We start from the raw sequence: 26,285 nt of genomic DNA, 5'->3' as shown, positions 1-26,285 counted from the left end.
CCTTGGGTACACTGTTAGTCACTTCGTCCAACTCACTCCAAAAATCTTCTTTCTCACCCATTGCACAACGAACTTGCGGTGCATATGCACTAACAACATTCATCATCACACCTCCAATTTCCAGCTTCATAATCATTACTCTGTCTGACACTCTTTTCACCTACAAAACACTTTTGACATACTGTTCCTTCAGAATAACTCCTACCCCATTTCTCCTCCCATCCACACCATGATAGAACCATTTAAATCCACCTCCGATCCACCTGGCCTTACTCCCCTTCCATTTAGTCTCTTGCACGCACAATATATTAACCTTCCTTCTCTCCATCATATTGGCTAACTCTCTCCCCTTACCAGTCATACTGCCAACATTCAAACTTCCTACCCACAGTTCTACTCTCTTTACTTTCCTCCTCTCCTCCTGTCTCCAGACACGTCTCCCCCCTCTTCTTCTCCTTCTTCTTCTTCGGCCAACAGTAGCCCAATTTCTGCCAGCACCCTGTTGGCTAACAGTACTAGTGGCGGTCATTATTAACTTGGGGCTCGACCGATTCAGTATGGAAATTTGTATTGTTGTCCGCATAATGATTTCGCAAAATTTTACACCAGATGCCCTTCTTGACGTAACCCTCCCCATTTATACGAAAAAGAAGAAAACAGGAGACTTACTAACTGCAGAGCATTTTTTCTGTTCAGACCACTCAGGCACTTCAAGCTCTTTTCTCTTGTTCTTCTGTTGTGCATTTTCATCTTTAGTGTTTTCTTTGTTCTCTCTGGACGCTTTTGAGGAATCTAAATGGGTTTTCGTTTCCTTGTTCAGCCGACCAACTGGAAGCCTAGTGCCATCAGTAGATGGATTTTCTGAATTCTGCTTTATTTGCTTTCTCCTTTTCAGCCTGAAAAAGAAAAACAAGTTCTTAGTGCATTTAGACATCATACTTCCAACTGTAATTACACCAAACCACAGGGAGAGGAGAACAGCATTTTGCAAAAAGAGTTAGATTAAGATTGTGTTCTAAACCTGACTTTTCTTCCCAAATAGGTGTGCATATTGTCAAATTGGTTTACATGTGCATGACTAAAATGTTAAGGAGGCAAAATGCTCTAAAGGTATACATTAGGTATTAGTCTCAATCAAAATGTTCAAGTGTGTCTCTAATAAGAATATCTAAATCTAAATTATTTTATGCACCTTCTAAAAGTATGTGTGTGGTTTGCTTCAACATATATAAGAGACCGTACATGAGTTATAACTTTCACTAAAAAAGGATTTCCTGTAGACACACACTGCCAGGTCCATACTCAAGCTTCTCATACATTGCCTTCCCCCTTATTTAAAGCACAGACAGCAATCCCACAGCACCCTCTGCTGGTTAAATATATTGGTCAAATTATTTTATCACATTAAAATGATTGTTTTATGCATCATGGGAATTGTAAATATGTAAAACATAACACAACACAGCATTTCCGAAACCTATTTAATCATTCGCATGGGTGCTCAGAGTCTATCCCAGAAGGAAGCAGCCCTGGACAGGACACCAGTTCATCCTAGGGTCCGCTCATGCACAAACCCACAATTATAATTAAGAACAGTTACGTTACCCTATCATGCACATACTTGGGGATATGAAAGTAAAAGAGAACAACCCAAAGGAAACCAAAACAGATTTGGGTAGAATGTGTAAACTGCATACAGACAATGGCTATAATGCCAATTTCCATGAAGCAGACGTTGTAACTATTGCACCAACCAACTTGCCCAAAATAAATATAATTTAAAACTATATAGATAGATATATGAAATATCTTAACATATTAAAGCTCTTCACAAAGTTTCCCATCATAAGAGGTTCTACAAACCATGCAATTGAGGTAACAACATAAAAAATTAATAAGAAGTAAACAAAACTGAGAAAATTCTGCAGTAGAAAACACAGTGATATTATTTGGAAGTAAATAATTGAGGTGCACCAGTACAGATGAAAATTAAGTTACATTAGAAACAGAAAATATGGTGTTTTTTGAGCTTTACAAACAAACCTAGGCAGAGCATTCCAGATAGTATAAGCCATAAAGCTTAATTCACCAAGAGTTGAATAATAGTGGGAAGACTGGCATCAAAGGATGTTGTCACACTTGCATGAGGCAAATACCAATGACAGGTAATGCAGGGTGTTGAAAATAGCTTTAGAAATAAGTGTCAAGGTTTCGAAGAAAACAGGATATTGACCAGGAAGCCTATATGGTTAAGCCAGCTGTATAGCAATGTGTTTATTACATTTGGCCTGTGCCAAAACTCTGGCAGTAGCATTTAATTCATGCTGTTATCTGATGATACATGAAGGAAGCAGACCACTGAAAGCTTAATGATGCTTTTAAATTAGGCCACTTTTGTGAAGTTCCCGCAAATAAACTGCCAAGTCTCTCTGACTTTCTACTCTGGTTTCATGAAAAAATATAATATACTGTCTGGATGGCTTAGATCTCTATATTGCTCCTGGGTTAGTGTATATAAAGGTTGTTATTGTCTTCAATCTGAGAAAGAATGGCATTATACTTAAAAGTGATTTTTGCCATTTTCATTGGATGGGTCTAATTTGCCTGTCTTGGTAAGGGCTTTAGCGGTGACAAGCCGAGTAAGGTAAAGCATCTTTGTCATTTTCCTCAGCATTTACTTCTGTCTTTGAGGTTGTGAGGGACAGCTGGGATGCTGTTGAGGAGGAAGGACAGGAGAAGACAGCTTACACATGGCTTTGTCTCCCCCAGGATGCTAGATGACAGCGTGGCCAAACTCAGATCCCAACATGAGTGCCCAGAAGGCATGCCAGGTATTGTAGTCCCAGGGGTTGGGGTCGGGGGGGGTGTCAGGGGGAGCTGCAGGATTTGGGACGCTTCAGAGCTGCAGCATCATACAACCAGAAGAACTCCCAAGGATTAGATAGAAAAAGAGCTGCCTGCCACACATGGATGAGCTAGAGTCGGGAGAAGAAGGGCAATGCTTGTGTGGAGGAGTGGAGGAGGCAGTGACAGAGAGAGAAAGAAGAAAAGAGTTATAATAGTGCCTGTGTATTACTTATACTTGAAGCTGTTGTGGGAAACACTTGTAAAAAAGAGTTTCCCACAATAAAAAAACCCTTTTCCTTTTATACTTGTGTCCAATCCTGCTTATGTTGGGCGTTTGGGGAACAGGAGCAACCCCCCTGGTGTCCACAAGGTATATTTTCTCAAGCCTGACCTGATTCTCCTCCATTAGTCTTTATCCAGTACAATTCCAGCAAAAGACAGATAGGGTGCATGTTCACCAAACCTCTCTCAATTCATTCCCCTCAGTCCAGAGGAGCAGTGGCTAGCCACCTGCCAAGCCGCCTACACAGACTCTGATTTACTGACGCTTATACCCTGAAACTTATCCTTTCAGTCAAGACTCACAGTTCATGATCATAAACGAAATACGTATCAATAGATAACCCAAAACGGTGAATCTCTTATATATTATTTTGTTGACTTTTGTGTTAATTCTATTGTAGCAGCCAAGGGTGGTATTGTTACAGCAATTACAAATAGGTAATTAAAGCTTCAATAGAAAAAAAAAACTTCACACTTATATGCTGCTAGAAAGCAGTAGCTAGAACCAAGAGACCCCAAATTACTCTTGGCACTAACATTAAGAAATATAAACAGAGCAAAGCAAAAATGGGAGTGGCAAACGCATTAGCAATATTCCTTGCTTCCTTTCCCAAGTGGCCCATGAGCTGCAGCAAATAAGCAGAATGCTGCAGTAAAGCCTGGAACAAGCCTTTTACCAGCAAGCAGCTACTACAGTGATACTGCATATCCACCTGAACACCTCTACATTACTTTACAAAGGCCTTCACTATTTAAACATTGCACCTGTATGTCACACCAACTTTTACACATACTGTACTGAAATAGCTGAAATGATCAGTTTACTGGTTTTATTTATTGGCACGAGATGCTAGGTATAGTGGTGTAAACTGAAATTCACGTGTAACACAACAGGCAAATAAAAGCAGAACTTAGAAAAAAAGTACAGCATACAAAGAGTAATCCATAATGATACCCATTTTTCTAATGAGATGTCAATGTATGATTGACAATAATGAAAACTAGCCAACCCGCGGCGTAGCATACGCCGCATAATTATGTATTGATGGGTGAACACTTCCTGAACGACACAGTTGTCCAAATGTGGTGGGTTTGTGGATACCACTGTGAGTGAATGAAAAGATGGACCTCTGGAGAGAGCAACATACAATTGTCCGTGACTGAAAGCAGGATCGTCTGTGACAATGGAGGCCACGCTGGTGAAAGTTACTTCGTCGGTAGGGATAAGTTTCAGCACTTGTTCATTAAGGTGTAGCGAGTCTTCGTTGTTGACGCTTAATATAGCTTGCATACTGAGTTGTTCCGGAGTCACAGTTAAGAAACACTTTTTTAATGTCTTTTAAGCACAGGGAAAAAAATTAACATGTGAAACATCCATAATGTAATAAGCCACCAAGAAAAGTAACATTGCAATAATGCACGCTACGATCTGATCGCTGTAAACAGAAGTGAAAACAAAATCGAGCCCGGTGCATTCTTTAACTGCCTTGTAGCGCAGTGGTAGTGTTGCTGCTTTGCAGTAAGGAGACAGTGGAAGATTTTGGGTTCGCATCCCGGTTTCTCTCTGTGTGGATAGCGCTTTGAATACTGAAAACACCGGTATATCAATGTAATTAAGTATTCTTATTCGTCCAGCGCGCTCTCTCTCGCTCGCGCCTGTATGTGTGTGTGTCACTCGCTCTCGCTCGCTCGCTGCACGTGTTCCTGCAGGCATACCAGTAAGTGAATGAAAAGATGGAACTCTGGAGAGAGCAACATACAACTGTCCATGACTGAAAACTGGTTTTGGCAGATACATGCACATCTTTTTGAAAGTTTGGCCCTGTGCCTTATTAATTGTCATCGCAAAGGCAAATCTAACAGGAAATTGTCTTCGTGTTAAAGTAAAAGGCAAATTATCCGCGATAAACTGTTTTACACGCTGCATACCAACCCGCGGCGTAGTATGCGTCGCACAATCACGCCACTTTTTTAATGTTTTTTAAGCAGAGGGAAAAAATGAACATTTGCAAAATCCGTAATGCTGCTTTCAGTAAGTACAATGCACACGTGTTTAATTTGTTGGCCACTTTTTGCCAGCCGTCTTTTCTGGTTTGGGCTGCTTTTGCAGTGTTACCGCTTGTGCATAATAAATCTTGAAATCCTTCGAGTAACTAATTAACTAACTAACACCCACCCACCCAGCTTGTGAGAAAAAAATGCGCCCGTTCTTTCATCATTTTGTTGCAGCCTATCAAAGACTTGCTGATCATGTTTTCTAGACTCAATATACATTGGCTTTTCACTCAGCGCGGGGGCGCGCATTCATCCGGATTATTACATCCTGCTAGACTAATCTGCTACACGGCTGCGTTTGAAAAACCAACTTATCCCTGATGAGTTTCACCGGCATTAATGATTAGAAATCTGGTTGGAACAAAACCCTGCATCCACAGGGGTTCACCAGGACCGAGTTTGGGAAACACTGCTGAACACAGACGAAACCGACTCAGGTGAGGAGTTGGGGCGGGCAAAGTGGTTGCAGCTATTGATTATTCAGTGTTGTTTGCCTGGGTGCCTGATCTGCTCGACGGGATCATAAATAAAAGGAAAACAATGTGAAGGCAATGTCACAGGCCATTTTTAAATAAATAATCATCACACTCACAGCGTAGGGAGGGGCGTGGAAGTGTGACTGAAACGGTTTCCGGGTGGAGTCACGCTGCGGGCATTTCTCCCCTGTGCAGTGTGCAAGCGAGTGAGGACAGAGAGGAAGCCGGTACGTTAGAGTGAGCGAGAGCAGGCTCGAAGGCAATGTGTTCCTGTGGTATAGCGGGTCCATAGCTCCCCTTCAAAAGGCCATTTTTAATCAGGCAACTGACAGTAGTGGAGTCAGGCACAGAGAAGGTCAGCTGCTGAAAGAGCGTCTCAACTGTTGCAGGGCCTGCATCGGTGAAGCAGGTGAGACGCTAATGAAAAAGAGGCACAGGGCTTATTGGTTTTTAAAGACTGCTTCCTTCATTGTGTTTTAACCTCAGTTTTAAAGGATTGCGCGGCTCTCTCTCACGCTGCCTGTGTGTGTGCGTCTGTTTCTCTGTGGCGCTGCCTGTGTGTGTGCGCGTCTCTCTCTCTCGGGCTGCCTGTGTGTGCCTCCGTCTCTCTCTGGCGCTGCCTGCGTGTGTGCGCATCTCTCTCTCTCGCGCTGCCTGTGTGTGTGCCTCTGTCTCTCTCTGGCGCTGCCTGTGTGTGTGTATCTGTCTCTCTGTGGCGCTGTCTGTGTGTGTACGCGGCTCTCTCTCTCGCGCTGCCTGTGTGTGTGCCTCTGTCTCTCTCTGGCGCTGCCTGTGTGTGTGTGCGGTTCTCTCTCTCGTGCTGCCTGTGTGTGTGCCTCTGTCTCTCTCTGGCGCTGCCTCTGTGTGAACCAAGGTTCCACTGAGGTTGACTAATGAAAAGTCAACGTGGCTCAGAGCTGCATGTGGACTGTGGCACAGACAAACAGAAATGACGGCATGTTTTCCGAGGCTTTGCGTCCGAGTTGGTGGACGTGGCTGTGCGAGTTTTCGTCGTATCCAATGATCTTAGAGTTGGTGGGCGTGGCTCCTTCCTGCGTGCTTTCATGGGTGTCGTGCTGCTCTGGCGGCGGCTTAGAGAATTATATATATAGATGATGGATCCCTAGTAGAAGTGGCCAGGGAGAGGGAAGTCTGGGCATCTCTGCTCAAGCTGCTGCCCCCGCGACCTGATCTCTGATAAGCGGAAGGAGATGGATGGATGGATCTCTGCACAACAGATCCATCATCATCATCATCGTTGTCTTAATAGCCACTTCTGGCTTTACCCAAGTTAGCTAGTGGGCTCCCAAATCTTTTTTTCCACTTTCCACATTCTTAAGTATCCTTTTGTTTGAGACATATTCTTTTCATGTTTTTCTTTTCATCTGACACCAGATCTATAATTTATAAATTTCTTGTGCTGTTGCCACACAGCCCTTTGGATCCAAGTTCAATTTCTGGCCTAATTATTGGCAATGTGAATTTTTCCCTGTTTCAACTTGGACTTTTTACTATAAGTGTTCCTGTTTGCCACTTACAAATTAATAAAACATACACGTCATATCAGTTAGTGAATTGGCCCTGTGTGTGTTAATGTACACTCTGATGGGCTCATTCCTATTGTCACATGCATGCACACGGGAGAAAGCTAGCTTAAGGGCTCTTTTGGTAGTAAATGTCCTCTGAACCAGGGGTTGGTGCTGTTGCCTGATTCCTTTCTTCTTGGACTTGACAGCCAGAACACCCATGACACCACTCCCAGTAACCACAATCCTGATCCCGTCTCTTCCTGTCCTAGAGCATTGAAAATTGGCCCCAGCACCATCTTGGACAGTCATTGATTGACTTGTGTCTGAGAAGACATTTCTCACATTTATTTTGTACCTTGTTGTACACTTTCTGTTATTAATTATATGGGGAACACTTCGTTGCAGCAACCCTTTCTGTTCTCTCTTTTTTTTGTTTGTTATACTATCTAAGGTTGGTTCATCTGCCTTATGCTGCAAGCACATAGGTTTTAGTATAACAACCACATTGCAATGGAAAAATCAGGCTTGCAACATGAATGGATGATTTTGGTGATACTTCAGCTTCACTAGAGGGAATGGATAATAAAGAATCAAAATATTGTAATTCATTTTATTTTTATACAATAAAAAGTGCAGACAATTGTTAGAATATTAGCACATTAGAACAACTGTAACGAGATTCAATCCAAGATGCTTGTCCATCTTGTTCATCTAGATTGTCCAAAATAATATTAAGTCAAGATGTGAAGGTCCCTAATGTCCTACTCACCCGCATGCTACTTAGTAATTTATTCTGTGTCTGTGGTTTTTTATGTAAAAAAAAGAGATGTGCTCTTAACAAGTTTTTAGCTGTGTCCAAGTGTTCTTGTTGCAGAATTAATTTTAAAGTAAAAGATGAGATCCAGTATACTCATTTCTTTTATAATTAGTTTACCTTGCTGTCATCTAACTAATCTGTCAAAATCACAAATTTTTATACCAATCAAAAATTCAGACATGACACAATTTGCCTGTGCCTGCATAGCTTTTTCTCTGCTTACTTCAGCTTTCCTCCCACATCCCAAGGACATGCATGCAGTGTTGATTGGCAATTTTAATATGACTCTATGTGAGTGTGAGTTGCATGCAAATAAGTCCTAAAATTGACATGCACCCCATGCTGACGGGATGAGCTTCCCACCTTCTCCCAGTAATACCCTGATTTGAGCAGATTTGAGCATGCTCTGCTGCTGAACTTATGTATTAAATCAAGCAAAGAAAGCACTTTGATCTACTTATTTTACTCATGCAGCAGTACAAACATTATGTCACCACCCTGTGTTAAACATATTGTATATTGTGTAAACTGAAAAAATAGGTAAAACATACTAAAGCAGACTCAAAACTTTTGCTAAGTTTTGCTTAAATGTTTTGGTTATGATCACATACTGTACAAATCATCTTGGCACACATTTATATCATAAATTATTCAAGTTTTAACTAAATTTTAGTATACCCAATTATACCAAATACCCAAAATATACGTATGAACACCAATTACTATTACAGAAACACACAAATGTCAGTGAGCCCAGACCCATCCTGGCAGGAATGGGTGTGAAGCAGAGATCATCTTGGATGGAACGCAAAGCTAGTTTATCACGTACTCAAAGGGAGCAAATGGCATTCTGTCAGCACAGTAATTTATCTAGAAAATGTTTTGATGATGTTTTTTGATGATGTTTTGATGGATGATTTGTTTAATCATCAAGAGCAGAGTGATGTTTTATTATAAGATGTGTGAATAATTCCATCATCATGTCAAAGTACTGGTTGTCAGGATGAAGTAATCAGAAGTAATAAACAAGTAGGACTGCAGTAACAATTATGAACATTGTTGACAATTACTACATAAATAGTAATTACCTGTCACAACTCTCAGGATTTTTCCATATACTGTACTATAAGTCCTACAGACATTTAAATTAAATCAAGGGTCAGATACTTAAAAGACATTATAAAAGGATTTTTAAATGTAGCCAAGGTCAAAACACAGTAAGACAAAAGATCAATCATCAGATAAAATGAATTACACCAGATCTGAAGACGAAAACATTGCTAGAATCGAAACCACATTTTTTCTTCACAAGACAAGTATTCAAAAATATTTTTTTTGTAGTCTTCCCTTTGCCACAAAGTTCAGACTCTGTTTAATATGGGCACATGGGTAAAATCACAGGACACATGGCACATTTGGATCCAATGAAAACCAGAAACATGAAATGGTGGCATCCCTACAAACTGATAAACAAAACCTATGAAAACAATCTGGCTTAGAAAATAGCAACAAAATGATGCTACCAAAGTATTAGTAAAAACAAAACAAAACTAGAATGTTATTTTAGCAAACATGGCACCATCTCTCCAAAAGATCATCATTTATTACAGGCAAATTGCTACCTAATAATATTGTTTGGCTTGGTGCTGTACAATGATTATGTTAACTGTTTGGTTGTTATCTGGCAGCTATTAATATTTTTGTATCTGAGCATTTATAATTTGGGCCATTCATACATTCCACTACAGGATCACGGGGGCTGATTTAAATAAGAAAAATGCATTTTGTGGCATTAAGACAACATCTGTCATTTATTTGTTTGAACCTCCTTAATTTAAATTCAGGGACTAGCACCTGCATACTTATACACACATGCAATTAAGAATTTCTCTGTACTCTATACATAAGACAATGTTGACCCTACAAACCTATCAAGGTCCTGTCTTAAAAATAATATAAAATAAACACTTTTACTGTATTAATGAGCAAATAATGGAAAAAAGAACAGGGGGAAACACTAGTAAAACACACATACTGTATCAAAATAAAACACCCTTGTTTGCTCTGCACAGACTGCTGTACTGCACAAAGAGGGAAACCACTCACCTTTTTTTCTGTCTTTCAGAAAAAATGCCTGCTGCTAACTACAGCTTCACCACACTAGACACCTGGTGTTTGCTTTCCTGTCTACAAACTCCCAGATCACTAATCAATGACAGCATTATAAAATCCATAATGGGATTGTTTCACAGGTCTAGCTACTTTTAACACAGTTCGAGGACACTGTTAGGCTTAATGCATACTCTATATCTAACCAATACAGTTAATGATTAATGTACCCAGATCTGACTCTGAGTTATCTGCCCTTCTTCATTCTGTACAAGAACCCAGTTCTGATTCCTGGTTACCACTGATTACAAGCTGGGACTATTGGACGGCTGTAATTCCACAAGCAAGGTGTGGGAAGAAATGATGCAGCACGCTGTTAAAGTTGGTATAGATACAGTATATGTTCTTGGGGGTGCCCCTTGAAGATAGAGTGGTATATTTGAGTCTGTCATGGTAACTAAATTATTTGTGTGGCTCTTTATGGGCCCACACAGCTACTAGCTGTCGTGCAATGCATCCTCTGAATCCCATCCATTTTCACCCCTTGCAGCAATCCTTCATCCCACTGAACCTTTGGCAGTGCATTCATCATCTTTAGTTATCTTAAGGCATCCATCCATTTTCTGAGTCTGTAGGACCCAAACATTATAAAAAATTTAAATATGAATACATTTTATTTAGAAATAAACTGAGCACTCCAGGAGAAACACACCATTCCTTCTCAAGAAGTTTGCTGCCATAATTTTTTGTTAACTTGTTTAACAATTCTCCTTTTTGTAATAAAAGATTTCCACATAAATCATTGTTTCCAAATACCACTGTAGAGCCTGGTTAAAGATCCTAGCTGCGATACCTCCTGCTAGACGCTGCCTTTTTACTTGGTGTGTAGCTAGATGATGCCATCCTTGGTGTTTAAGAAGGATATTGTGTTGACTTAAACTTTGTGATCTCATTTTGCAGTGTTAATGCTACTGTTCTAGGACTTTAGTCCTTGCCTTCACTTTGATGTTGACCTACTTTTCCTCTACTTATTAGCCCCTAATTCTGTTTGGTTTTCTTCAGTACTTTTAAAGCCAGTAAATTCCACACTGCTCAGTAGATTAACGTAGTGGGAAGACTGATTCAAAGAAAGAATTACTTTTCACATTAAATCTAGCAACTATTTCAATAAGCCCATTTTCAGAAGTACAGCAAGTATGACACCATGTACAGAGAGTATGACTGTGATCCTATCTTCTTGTACTTTTTTCCCGGAAATCAGACCTTTTCTCACCTTCAATGCTGGTAAGTCATTTACAGACTACATTTTTCCAATGGGGCCTTGTGTGTGTGTGTGATCATGTTTTGCAATATACTGGACTTCTAGCAACAAGAGCAGGTTTTGTGTTTGTTCTTTCCTTTCCAGGTTCTTGTACCTGTGGCCACACTGGGAAAAGTAAAACTGATGTACAGATGGAAGTGCCCATGCCTCTGCATTTAACATTCGGCTGGAGAGTACAAGTAGCATTTAAACTATCTGAAACAACTCGTAATTTTAAACATTAACAGTAAAGATCTGCTATTAAATGAAGGAGTTAACAGTAAACTGCTGAATGGACAAGTTGCAGATGGTTTCATTAATGGCCAGACATTTCCTCTTCCTGTTAGTACAAATTTATTTTGTACATTGCATCCCTTCTAGATAAGCAAGAGTCTCCTTATCATCTTCCAACTTATTGATGGAAGTGAGCAAACTGTTGTTAGCTTTTTTCTCTGTGTGTAGATATTTACTAATGAACTTTCACTACAGAAGAGTGTAGCCACTGAACTGAAAATGGTAAAAGTGAAGTTGTAAACATCTTTAAAAGGAGAAGTAGGGGCGGATTAATCACAAGGACACACCACTGTTATTAATTCTGCTTTACAGATAGTGGCAAACAAATTATACATTGTTTACAAAAAACATCTAGAAAATGAGCTATATCTTTTGACATGCAGTATATTACTTTTATTCTTTAACCTCTTTTTACTTTCTGTTAAATAATTCTATAGTGTTGTGTTCATATTTTGCAAAGTCATAACATCAAACCTTGCCTAACAGTATGGAGACCAGGGTTCATATCTGTGGTCCTCTCTGCATTTGCTTGTCCTCACCATGTCTGTGAGGGTCTCCACCCACAGTCCAAAGACATGCAGGTGGACAGGCGATGTTAAATTGGCCCTTGTGTGTGTGTGGTGAATGCATGTGTGTGTTCACACTGCAACAAGATGGCGCCCTGACCAGGAAATTGTTCCAGCCTTGCACCTTATGTTTGCTTGAATAGGCTCCAGCCCCAGCAACCCTGCTCAAGATTAAGTGGGCTTAGAAAATGGCATGGTATTCTGTTTTAAAATGTCACATAAAATCATTTATTCTTACCTTGATTTTTTTCTGACTGAACGTGAAGAGTAATTGTGATAGATTAGCAAAGAAAACTACAAATAAATCTGCAAAGCTCCAAATTTGGACATATAGTCTTTAGAGATGTGTATGCCTGGCAGTCTTTAACAGAAAATCTCCTTGTAATGTTGTTTTTCATCTAGAACCAGGATTCAGGCCAAACCTGTTTTAATTCTACTACCTTTGTTCCATTAAATTTCACAGCTCACGTGGTTACTGTCCCAAATGAAGAACTCCACCAATAAGAATTACTTGAAAGAGACCATAGGTATCCAGTTGTCAAAGAGTGGTTTTAAGCTGTCTTGTCATGTAGCTGATAAAACTGTAGTCAAACTATACAAACAAAGCTCATTTCATAGACTGTCTTTCTTTATTCCCAAGGTACTTTAAAAGTACACAGATACATTGTAGTAGTTTACATAAATAATTATAACATGACACACAAGCAGGTTAATTGACAGGTTTGGAGTCTTATTCCAAGGCACATTCAGGGACTGAGCTAGCAACACTGGAAGGTAAGGTCCAGTTCCTTCAGCACTAAACCATATTGTATTTTGGGCAAAATGCAGACACAAGTCTATTGAACTACAGTTGACATGCAAGCACTTTTTGTTGTTTTTACTGATAATAGTGTTCAAACAAACTGGAGAAATTTAGATCCATAATGAAGCACTCTGTATAGCTGAGTTTTGCAGAATCCAGAAACAAAGTTAGTGTACGCCAGAGATACAGTAGATAGATAGATAGATAGATAGATAGATAGATAGATAGATAGATAGATAGATAGATAGATAGATAGATAGATAGATAGATAGATAGATAGATAGATAGATAGATAGATAGATAGATAGAAAAGACCTGTGTGTGTATGGAGCAGTCTGCTCCGCTCACACTCAACCACAGCCACTAGATGGCGCATGCATGCACTTTAAAAATGTTTCACCACTTGCATACACCTCACTACAAAAGACCTGTGTGCAGCAAACGCTGCCACGCAACAGTGACGTTGTGCTAATGACACAGATGAACAGACACAACTTTGAAAGGAAGCAAATGCCACAGCTCAACAAAGTGTAAGTGAAACACCTCAGCAACGGAGGGCAAGGCTTGAAGTTTTCACTAAAAACATTGTCTATCTGGAGGTATTTTCTCAAGACAAAGATTAATAGGACTCAATTGCCAGTGATATGGGTAAGATATGGTATCACTAGTGTCTTCTTATGAAAGTCAGTGGGGCAGCAAGCACAGATGGGTCCACGTCCTCTGCCTCCTCTTAATTCTTAGCTTTAGAGTTAGCTGATGCCTCTCCAGGTTCATAAATATAGTAAAACTGCTAGGGTGTCTTCGGGTTGTTTTTTTGTCCCGAAGACCACATGCATCTAGTAAATACATTAAGAGATACATAAATACATCCATCCATCCATCCATTTTCCAACCAGCTGAATCCGAACACAGGGTCACAGGGACATAAATACATGGCTAGATAAATATATACATACAATACACAAACACACACACACATTATGGTCTGAACATACTCCTAAATAACAACTAAAAAGCAAGAACAAGATTTAAGAAGAAAGAAAACGTTTGACTTGGCAGTCCCAGTCACAGTGAGGCATTATACAGTACCGTTTCTTGACACAGTTCTGTTGAATAATTCCTTGGCTAAAATTACTCAGTGTTAATGTGTCAGAGACAGGAAGTGCAGCATTGTTCATAATGGCATCAGTTTTGTTTTAATTCTCTCCTTCTCTACTACCTCCAGTAAAACAAGCATGAAAAAAACAGGAAAAGGAACAATTTCTCCTGCACAAGTTTCTGTCAAATCTGTCACATTGGTAAATATGCAAATATCTTACATGAATCTGATGTCATTAATGTACAAGTAACACCTTCTTAGTGTATTTACTTGTAATTGACAAACAATAAGAATCAGACTATGAGCTGAGGTGTGCATCCTGATGATTCCTGGTACTGCTGGAAATGTGGTAAAAAAGTCCCAAAATATTGTAAAGCAATTAGCAGGTGCCCATATTTGGAGCTGTTTAAAGATTATCTTGGAGTGTTTGATTGTTTTCCTCATTTTTGTTTGTTTGAATTCAATTGTATACAGTGATCCCTCGCTATATCGCGCTTCGCCTTTCGCAGCTTCACTCCATCGCGGATTTTATATGTAAGCATATTTAAATATATATCGCGGATTTTTCGCTGCTTCGCGGGTTTCTGCGGACAATAGGTCTTTTAATTTCTGGTACATGCTTCCTCAGTTGGTTTGCCCAGTTGATTTCATACAAGGGACGCTATTGGCAGATGGCTGAGAAGCTATCCAGCTTACTTTCTCTCTCTCTCTCTCTCTCTCTTGCGCTGACGTAGGGGGGTGTGAGCAGGGGGGCTGTGTGCAGCTGCTTCCTGAAGGACATGCTGCACGGAGCTTCGCATACTTAAAAGCTCAAAGGGCACGTATTGATTTTTTTTATCTGTCTCTCTCTTCCTGCTCCTGACAGAGGGGGTGTGAGCTGCCGCCTTCAACAGCTTTGTACCGGCGGTGCTTCGCATACTTAAAAGCCAAAAAACCCTATTGATTTTTTTTTTGACTGCTTGCTTTGCACTCCTTTGAAAAGGAAGATATGTTTGCATTCTTTTAATTGTGAGACAGAACTGTCATCTCTGTCTTGTCATGGAGCACAGTTTAAACTTTTGAAAAAGAGACAAATGTTTGTTTGCAGTGTTTGAATAACGTTCCTGTCTCTCTACAACCTCCTGTGTTTCTGCGCAAATCTGTGACCCAAGCATGACAATATAAAAATAACCATATAAACATATGGTTTCTACTTCGCGGATTTTCCTATTTCGCGGGTGGCTCTGGAACGCAACCCCCGCGATGGAGGAGGGATTACTGTATATATTTTTGATGACATTATTTAGTGCTAACGTCTGCTAGTTTCTAATGATGTTTATCTATTGCATCAATGGATGGCTTATTAAACATCATCTTATGTAAGGGTTAATGATTTTAGAAGTTCCTTGAATACATGAATGACTCTTTTGCTAAAACACTTTTTTAAAATTCATATTTCCAAATTATTCACACATTACAACGTTTCTTGTTTAGAACTTCAACAAAATAATTGACCGTTGCTTATCTTTAGGTTTGGGTTTTTGCTTAACATTTCAATCTCTACCGTTCAGAAAAACAAACCCAAAAATGGTGTCTACTGAAAATATGTTCTCATTATTATTAGTGGTGGCATATGTGAAAAAGCATTTAAGTGTAAAAAATACAATGCTCATAAAACCCAATTATAATCAGTAAAACAAATGTTCAAACATGAATTCATGAAACTTCAAAAATGCTTCAGTAACAGCATGACTGTTGTGGGTTACAGTTTAATTTGATGGCAGCATGTTACAGGCAAATACTATGGGGACACAAAAGCTATAATTTTACATAATTAGTAAAAAGTTTCATTTCACTTTCTAATGAACTTTGTTTTATGTCCGTTGTGTTGAAGTTCTGCAGTTTTACTTTCATTAGATGCATTAAAAGCACTTTGTTCCTACTTCCTCAAAAACTTGGGTAGTCTCATATTTTCTGTTATTTACCTTATTTTCCTATACAAATTGCACAAAGGTTGCACTGTTTAATTAACTAGTAACAAAAAATGATCAACTTCTCACTTACATGAATAACAAGAAATTTTTCATATGCAAAAGAAATCTATAAACAACACTTTAAACCATTGTTTCATCTTAATCATTCCAAGCACTGTGGTAGTGTGAGTATACAATGTGAGACCAAGATAAAGCTGTAAGGCCCAGGGGTGCACAATGTTTTGACAGACAAACAAACCTAACCATTCTTTAAAATATATAAATCTCCAGGACAGAAAGGGGCACTAATGTTCTACCAGTTTATGTAAAGAGTTCCCTGAAATTAGATTTACCTAGAGCACCATATGTAGACATTATTATAAACTAGTGAGATGCCTGCTTTATTGCTGCATCTGGGACAGATTGGGCTCCTACGTGTAAAAATGGAGGACAGGAATCCCAAACCAGGCACTGCCATTGGACTATCTGTGGGTTTGGGGAGTGTCCTCAGTCACTAAACATGATGATAAACTAGACTGTGTCTAAATTGACTGATTGCTTACCCTTACAGTTTGAAGAACTTGGCTTAATGACAAGTCTGCAGCTCTACTCCATGTTGACAAAGGTTTTCTCTGGGAATTTCACTTTCCTCTAACACACAACAGATGCTCATGTTATGTCTACTGAGAGCTCTGTCAATATGAGTAATTATGGATGTTAGTGTGATAGACTGGTGTCCTCCACTTATGTTTCCTACATTGTGCCTGAAATTGATGGTCAAAAAGACTCTGACTCCCTGCAATGAAAAAAGAGCTCAGAAAATGGATGAAAGCTTATAATTTAGCTATCTTTGTAAATCAACTAATTCTTGCCATAAAGTATGCTACATTAAATAAAAAAGAATATAACTAAGAAAAAATCAAGAGGGGGAGAAAAAGGAACACATAAAAATACACATAAAGTAAATAAAGGGTAAAATTCAAATGACCCAACTTTGCCTAATTAAACATAGACATTGAAGAGCTAGTCATTCCACACTCAGTTATGAATGAGGAGTACAAACCAGGAGGCCCACAAATAATGGAGTGTTAGGTAATTAATCATCTGACACTTTACATCCATCTGTCCATCCATCCATCTATACATCCATTTTCTGAATCCATTTATCCAGGGCATTGTTGTGGGGCAGCTCATGCCTATCCCAGTACATCAGAACTCTGATTTGAGAGTTTTGTTGAGTAATAAGTATGGTGAAAACTTTAATGTTTTTTTAGATGTCTTGTCTTGTACCTTTGGTATACTTAAATGCCAAAGAGCATGTTTTGCAGTTGTTGCACATTAAGAATCCATTTAAAGAATTGCTCATCAGTCATTAGATTGCAGACAGGAGTGAATTTATTTCTCATGCCTATAAATTTAAACTTCTAATCTTCCCTATAACATTTTATTATGAAAAAGGTGTATTAAAATAAATATTAGATTTTTTTTTCAGCTCAGTAATCCATATTACTAACCGAGAATAAACCGGATATGGACGCAGGTACACGGCAATGGGACCATGAGACGTACTGCGCAGGCGCGCGTCTCATAAACCGCAAGCGAAGTCTTATCCACCGCGAACGAAGGAGTCACGGCACAAGAACGAAAGAGCTCAACTAACGTGAATGAGAAATGAAGCAACAACGTGCCCATAGCTAACGACTAACGACACAGCCACACACAAAAGAGGATTCTGCGCTGCACCCCAGAGTCAAACGTGAGAGGCTATGGAGGCCCCACAGGTCCACAAAGATAGTACGGAAGGTGCAGGTGTCACCGCCATGTTATGAGTGGCACTACTGCGGAGTGAAGGCGCAGGCGTCACCGCCATATTGTGAGTGGCACTACTGCGGAGTGAAGTTAGGAATAATGTGCTGCTTGGGATTGTACAAACCGCTGAATGCTTTACACCAAATTTAAACACAATACAGCTCAACGATACAAACACGAGCCCACCTGGATACAAAACGAACGAGCTCGACTGACGGATATACAAACACGAGCCCGCCTGGATAAAATCAATGAACGCAGGCGCCTACAACGCGTGTTTGAAATGCCAAGGGCAAAGCGGGCGCGGCTCCAAAACGAACAAGCTCGACTAATGTATTTCAGGATACCCAACGCCGGGGGCAGGCGAGCGAAGCGAACAGGGGGCGGAGCCCCCTTGTTATCTATACATCTGGATGAACTCATTCCAATACGGGTTTGCAGGTGGAAGCAGGAACCATCCCTGCACAACACAACTTTTCAACATAGGTGCTTCAACCATCAATTCCACAATATGTATTTATAATAAAATATGTATTAGCAAAATAGGTAAGCATGTACAATACATAAAAAGGAAATAAAAGTAATTTATTTGGTGTTACTTCACTGGTAGTCTATGTTACTTAGATTCTCATAGCTGATTGATCCTTTAATTTCATTCCATTACAGTCCCTTTAGTAGTATGTCAGGCCATTGCAGAATGCTGATTAAGTGCATATGAAAACTAAAATTTTACATTATCTTTAAATCTAAAAATTAAGAGAAAAAGAAAAACAATTACATTCATGTAATCATTATATCATGACATTTTTGCCTAATTCAGACCAGGGTCACAGGGTGGTGCTGGAACCTATGCCATCTAGCATAAAGCAAGGCAAGGACAAACCCTGGAAAGGGGATTAATCCATCCTAGGGAGAACACACACACCCACACCCCAAAGCCAATTTAGCACTGCCAATTTACCTAATCTGCATGAGACATGGGGAGAACATGTAAACTCCATGCTGGGAGGACCTGGCACATGAATCCTGGACTCCTTACTGTAAGGCCGTAGTGCTACCACTGCACCACCATGCTGCCCAATATAGAGGCCAAGATCTTCCAGCACCGATTAATTAACTAATTTGACATTTGTTTTGCTGTAGCAATTGCCCCATATTAAAAGGGGGTTGCCAGCTCTCTGATTATATTACACTTGGCTCTTGAAAATCAAACATTGTTAACAAATTGCAACATGAGTATTGCTAATCGCAAAATAACCTCTGTAGGCCACAGACAAGTAAGAATCTTATTATACTGTGTACACATAACAATAAACTTGCATGAACTTCATAAACTACTGTACACTGATGTGCTGGAATAAAATAATGATAACTATTCCAGTTTCTAATGAATGCATTTACTGATTGCACTAATTAGAATGGTCATCTTATCAGGCAACTGTTCAGCATTAATTTTCATTAGCACTACACTTATATGCAGTGTGTAATCATCAGACACACAAGGTATGGCAAATGAGTTCATCATTGAAATGCTTCATAATAAATGGGAAAGTTTTCAAATTTTTATTCTCTCTGAGGTCAGTGTTTCTAATTAACTATGGACAGAACAATGTAGAAAGCACTTTAATACAGAAAAGCTTTTATCTGTTGCACCTCTACATAACAACCACCTTTTCCCACCCTCTCAAACATATACACCATTCAATGTCTGGAAAACATCTGGGATTAAAACACTTAAACACTTGTACATCGATAAATGCCTTTGCATCCTATGAACAATTACGCTTCAAATACAACTTCTCATCAACACAATTCCTCCACTACTTTCAATCTAGAATCTTAGCTAAACCGAATCTGCCCAGTTTTCCTCACCTTCCACCTTGTTCTATTCCAGCAGAATTACTGATCAGTCTTGAAGACTCAGATAGCATCTTTATAATTTATAAAGATATTTTAAAGTCTCTCCTTTCAAAGACCCCAGAGTACATTGGGGAAAGGATCTGTCACTCAGTATGTCAGAAAAAGAGTGCAAGACAGCCATTTACTGAATACACTCAAGCTCCATATGTGCAAAGCATTCAGTCGTTCAACTTAAAATCTTTCACCGAACGCATTTATCTCGTATAAAATTGTTCAAAATATTTCCAGGGAAAGATTTAACCTGTGAACGTTGCAATCTAGCTCCAGCCTCACTAGGCCACATCTTCTGGGTGTGCACCAAATTAACAGCATTTTGGACAAAAATCTCTGCATGCCTATCAGACAGCCTTGGTATCACAATCCCCCCTAACCCATTAAGAGTTGTGTTTGGTGTCCTCTCAGATGGGCTTAACGTGGAGAAGGACAAACAAATTGTAATTGCCTTTACTACAATACTAGCATGTAAACTTATCTTGCTCAACTGGAAGAATCACACCCCACCATTCTTAAGTCAGTGGGTAACCGATGTTCTATACAATTTGAAATTGGATAAAATCAAACTCTCACTTAGAGGATCTGTGCAAAACATTTTTAAAATATGGCAGGATCTAATCAGTAACATTTTAGAATGAGCTTCCATTTCGGCAGAAAGGATACCATTTTTTTCTTGCTCCTTTTATAAAGTAGCTTCAGTTGCTGGCTCCTCTCTTTTTCTCTGGGGGGGAGGGGGTTTGAGTTTTGTTTTGTTGTGATTTGTTAAATTTTGACTTAACTGTATGGAATGTTATCTGTTTCTAATTAAAATCAATAAATTTTTTTTAAAAAGATTAATTTACAGTATAGTCCATCTTGTTCAGTTATTAAAGTGTTTGCCTTTAAGTAAAGTCATTGCAGAAACTCCCTGTTTTTTTGATGCTTTTACTGTGAATCCTCTAGACCACATTACATTGTCAGTACTTAGCTGCACATTATGTTTGTGAGGTTTTACTTCTCATAGAGCTTTTACCTATACCACTGCATGTGAACTGAATGAGATGACATGCGTCTTTGCAGTGTGTTTCAAACCCCAGTCACATCCTATCTTTATTAACATAACTGCATCATTGTGGCAATACAAAAAATAGCATACTCTATGTCATAGGAACATATGTGTTTACTCGGCATGTGATCTACAATTTGCCCTTGCCTTAGATCCTAAATGGTACATCTTCACTGGTGACTAGTCAAAAAATGGACTGCAAAATTGTATATTGGAGCAGTAATGCTTCTCATAGTGGTAGGGTGTTTCTAAATTGGTATATCAAGCTCTTGAAGTCAGAAACAAATAACAAAATTGTCTTAGCTTTCACAGAAAAATAAACCTGAGATTAAAAAAAACACTTTCTTTTAAATATTTGGCATTACATAATTTAAAGTATTAGAATGTCTCCAAAATGCTGATTAGGAATATTACTCATTTATTTTGTCAACTCACATTACTCACTGTTTGTTCACAGGAGGTGAGAATATAAGGAATCATTCTAGGATGTGAAGACAATACAGGGCATACATGAGTCCACTTATGATGTGCTATGTCTTTTATGAAGATGGAGGAAACAAGATTAACCAAAAGGAATGCCACACAGACAGTAAAAATGTGTACTTTTGGTTAGGCAATAATGGAAACTTTTCCAAGTTTGCTATTATCACTGCATGTATCTGTACTGCAGTAATTATTAACATCCTGACTTTAAAAGTCACTTACATGTACAACAACATGACAAATATATCTAACGTGTGTGGGGACAGTTGGTGAATGCTGATCATTCTTGTGTTATGTTGTACTGCCTGAGCCTCACCAAATCAGATTCGGGACAACTGATGTCATGGCAATTTGATAAAGTTACCTGTGCATTTAAAGCACATATAAAATTCTTCTGCAACATGATGCAAATTGATCAGACATGTAAGTAAGAATTTCATTGTGCTCTCTACAGGAGACAATTGTGTAACCACTACAATCATTAGTATTTTTCACCGTGCAAGCAAAGTTTTGACTTCTTTTTGACCACACCATCTACTCAATGAGCATGCTTACTCGTTAGAAATTGTTTGTTGTTCTGATTCTGTCTTATTTTATTTACATCAGGGTCTTGTTCCCAACCACTGTTTATTGACTAATATATTGTGCAGTTTCATCAGTCTTGTAAACAATGTATTAAACAGTGATTTTTGGTAAAATGGACATCAAATCTTTGGACAATGCCTGTATGGGTCAGCCTATATTGTGTCTTTGCCTATAGTCATGAACTTTGGTTAATGAACAAAAGAATGAGATCTTTAATACATAAGGTTAAACTGATGTTTCTGTAAAGTGTTGTTGGGGTCATCCCTCCAAGACAAATTTAGGAGTTCAGCAATCCAAAGAAAACTTGGCACACAGCAGAAATTATATTCCACTAGAGGTGGTTTGGTCATCTAAAGACAGACAATGCCCCATGCACCAGGGATAGACTGCCAAGAAGAAAATAATGATAAAATGCAGGAGATACTTCCAGCTGGATTTCACAAGAAGGATACAGATGGTTGCTAATGAGAATAATATTTGTTGTGGCCTACTTTTTTTTGCTAATGAAGTCCACATCTGGAAATGTGGATGAGAAATTGGCAAGTATTAGTATATTATTTTTTCTTAATATTTGAATAAAATGTAAGGGCTGGTATTCACCTTTTAAGCCTTGTCCACTCCCTGTATTTTTTTACATTTTCTTAAGAAAATGTACCCTAAACAAATCTTTTTTTGCTAGAATTTAAACATCTACCCATCCATCCTCCAGATGAAGCCAAATCATCAGGCGCAAGGCAGGAACAATCTCTAGACAGGGCCCCAGTCTATCAGTCCATCACAGGTAAACACACACACATCAGGGTCCAATCAAGCAATGCCAATTCACTTAACCTGCATATCTTTGGCCTGTGGGAGAAAATTGGATCACCCAAAAGATACCCATACAGACATGGGGAGAATATGCAAAATCCACAAAGGGAAAAACTTACAATGCTACCAGTGCACAACACAGAATAAAAGCATGCAGTAAAAATGCAACTGAAGAATGCACTAAGAGAATGGTGCTGATATTTTTATCAGTAATGCTCTCATGAAGCTTATTTCAAAACCCTATGCTCAAATTGAAACCAACTGGCAGCTGTGATATGTTAGAATGCCGTTCCAGGAGAATTGTTACAAAGTGGTAGGTGAAGTGTATTACTCACTGAAAAAACTAACAATACCACCTGAAACTTTTCAGCCTACGTATTACAGCATAAAGCTTGCTGCATTTAGCCATCAGGATTGTGTTTGAAAAATGTACATCTTTACAAAATCACAATGTATCTACCAAAAAATAAGAAAACTCTTTTGATAACTCACAGACATAAATGCTTGAAAAAACCTAATCCGAGACCGTATATGTCTGAGACACAGTAGTTTGCAGCAGTGCATCACACTGCAGACTGCAGGAGGGACTTAACAATGGCCCAGCAATCCAGCAAGAAAAAACAATTACAATTCTATCTAAAAAGATACCACAGTTCTTGAATGAAAAAAATCCAGGAAAGCACCTGAATAAACCACTGTTGGTTCTATAAATTAGCAAATTTCTGACTTACAATTACTCCATAAGCAAAATAAGAAGCAAAATATTTGCTTTGTCTATCTATTTTTAAAACAAGAGCAGCAAGAACAGGAAGAGAAATACGGCTACTAACCAGTAAAAGCTGTAATCAGTGGCATAAGTGTAGAGCTCCTCACACAGCTTTGTCAGTTGCAGCATCCTAAAAAGCAGCTCTGTTTGGTCTTGCCAGGACGAGACTATGAGCTGATGGGAACTTTTTGCTTAACTAATCAATATTTGCACTTAGCCTTTCTGTCGGCTCTTGGCTCCCTTCCCATAGAGTCTTGATTTTAAAATCAAAGGTGATGTGACAGACATCTGAGTGCTTTTACAGTAGACGTGCACTGTATTTGTGTATAACATTGATTGTTTGTGTGTTAGTGTGTAAATATAAGGAAACAAGCCTATTTTTGGAATTAAAAAGCTACAGACTTTTTTTTAATAAATATCTTATTACTTTACTGCAGACTGCACAATTCATTAGAAAAAGAAATCTGTGACAAATATTTGCAGCAAAAGGAGGGCAGGAACAAAATCTTGATTATTTAATATTTCTATCCATCTCTGGGATGAGAGGAGGCGCAGACACTAATAATGTCCTTTTCCATTCCATCCACAGTGCAGAACAGACACCCAGTGAGAGCTCCGGTCTCCTGTCTATAAATCACAGGGTCGCCTGAAAGAGGCATCACTCTGTGACCATAGCACACCACAGGACGGAGCTCCTATATCGTGACTCTCAATGAAGGAACAGATCTCTCAAGCCCCAACTGCCTCTCTATTTTTGTTCATTTTAATTTCTGGTACAAGGGACATTCCGACATCCAGAACATTAGAAAAAGCAAAAATGGGATGTAGATTTTGTAGGAAAACAACCAATGAAGATTTGATTCACATGTTAAATAACTTATTTGTATCTTTACTCAGTCATAAAATATATACCTTATTACTTTTCATACCACACTTAGTTCAAGAAAGTGGTAACAAAGGCATCAAGATGGCACAGTGATTAGGACTTCAGCCTCACAGTTCCAGCAGCTACAATTCTAACTTGGTTACTGTTTGTACATGATTGCTTAGTGCCATGCATAGGGCTGGCATCCTCTTGAGGATGGTTTATATTTCATGTGACGCAACACGTGCACCTGCGGATGCTACTGCTACAAAAGCAGTGTACTGTTTATACATGCACACGTACTTTACGTAAATCTGGAGGATTCCACCGGGTGGCAGTGCAAGACATCATCACAGTGAGAAAACAACGTTCGCTTCCCTGTGTTGTGAACAGCCCAAAACATCCATTTAATTCCCAGGACACCTTGCCACAATATCCCTGAAAAGGAAGGATGTTTAATGATTACATCCATCGATCCAGCTAGCTGGACTGGGCGCGAGGCAGAAGCAATACCTGGACGACGCATCATCTCAGCGAAAGGTGAATACAAGCACACACATACACTAGCATCACCAAATCCCCAAACCTGCTTGTATTGGAAGGAGGCCACTGAGCAAAGAAGAGTGTTCAAGGCTCACCTTGCAGAGTAACTTCGTCGTCGCATCTTACTAGAAAAGGTAATGGAAAAAGAAAAGGAGGATACAACATCGAGAAGATTCTGTTTCAAGACAGCCGCTTTCCCCAGGAAAGTAAAGTAAGTCAGTGTCAGGTTGTTTCCTTAAGAGGCATTAGCTCTCTGGAAATGTGTTCTTTTCAATTGCAATCTAGCTCTTTACTGACGGTTTCACGTGGTATTACAGATGGGAAGCTTATGACAGACTCTCAAGCATGTGGGCGTCTTGACTTACGCAGTCTGCCATCTTTCGTCACTACGCTGAAAGGATTTTCACCGGACGGAAGACATAATCTTCCACCCGGCCTCGGACGGAAGACATAATCTTCCGCCCGGCAGCTTCAAAGTGTTGGCCGTAGGTCCATCCTTATATTCGGGTTGCTCCATGTGCAGGCTCCTTCTCTTGGATCCAAACAAGGACAGGAAAGGACTCAAACCCCACCTTCAAAAATACAGGAATAGCACAATGCCTACATACAGTTCTCATTCTCCCAACATGGATAATGTGCTGACAGAGGACAAAAATATACTAGTCTGTCTTTAGGCTGACTATTCAATTCTCCAGTTGTCTTTTGGCTCTCTAGTCCTGTGCTTGGCTCGGCAATTCTAAATGAAGATGCTGTGCCCCCGTGTACCATACTTGGTCTGCCTGTATGAATGAGTCCATAACAGTAGGCACAGAGAACAATGACATTAAAAATAACAAAACCTACTATAACACAGGTGCCCTTTCAACGTAATAGGAACCAAAGCATAGAGAGAAGTGTGAGCATTGCAACAGGTATACATGTTGTAAATGTAGGGAGGACGGTCTTTGCATGTGTGTGAACTGTTAACATTTGAATGTGATGATTACATATAGCGCTGAACTGACCTCTCTGTACTATTGTTGCCTCTGCATGTCCTGGATTACAAAAAAAAACAGCAACATGTGGGGACTGGCAAGATCGGGGAAAAAAACATGTGGTGTTATGCAAATGAATCTGAATAATATGAATAATGTTGCATCCGTGCCACAATGTTTTCCTAAATGTACTATACAGGTCATAAAATAAATAATTCCAAATATCATATATAATTATGTCTCTGGTTTTCTTTTTTTTTTGACATCATAGACCATAAGGCGCATACTAATTCAGCATGAGCAGGAACACTCAATAAAACTGAATAAAAAAAATCAAGTGACGGTGATATACGAAGAAGGCAG

At 39.2% G+C, this 26,285-nt stretch overlaps 1 protein-coding gene across 4 annotated transcripts in view; it reads right to left on the bottom strand.

Moving 5' to 3' along the window:
• The window catches only part of LOC114648559 (nuclear receptor coactivator 7-like), a 193,516-nt gene that overhangs the window by 135,057 nt on the left and 32,174 nt on the right, over positions 1 to 26,285 (bottom strand). For 2 of the 4 annotated variants that reach the window (XM_051924803.1, XM_051924805.1), the window contains exons 1-2: positions 23,605 to 23,686; positions 670 to 896 (exon numbers count right to left, since the gene is read on the bottom strand). In XM_051924803.1, the coding sequence (XP_051780763.1) occupies positions 670 to 896; positions 23,605 to 23,669 (292 nt within the window). In that variant the 5' untranslated portion in view covers positions 23,670 to 23,686. Of the gene's footprint in view, positions 1 to 669; positions 897 to 23,604; positions 23,687 to 26,285 lie in introns of those variants that run through there. The other 2 variants (XM_051924804.1, XM_028797654.2) reach the window with 1 other exon arrangement.

Source organism: Erpetoichthys calabaricus, chromosome 3 (genome assembly GCF_900747795.2).
Source record: "Erpetoichthys calabaricus chromosome 3, fErpCal1.3, whole genome shotgun sequence".
Classification (NCBI taxonomy): Eukaryota; Metazoa; Chordata; class Cladistia; order Polypteriformes; family Polypteridae; genus Erpetoichthys; species Erpetoichthys calabaricus.
This window is presented reverse-complemented; position numbering and strand designations above follow the sequence as displayed.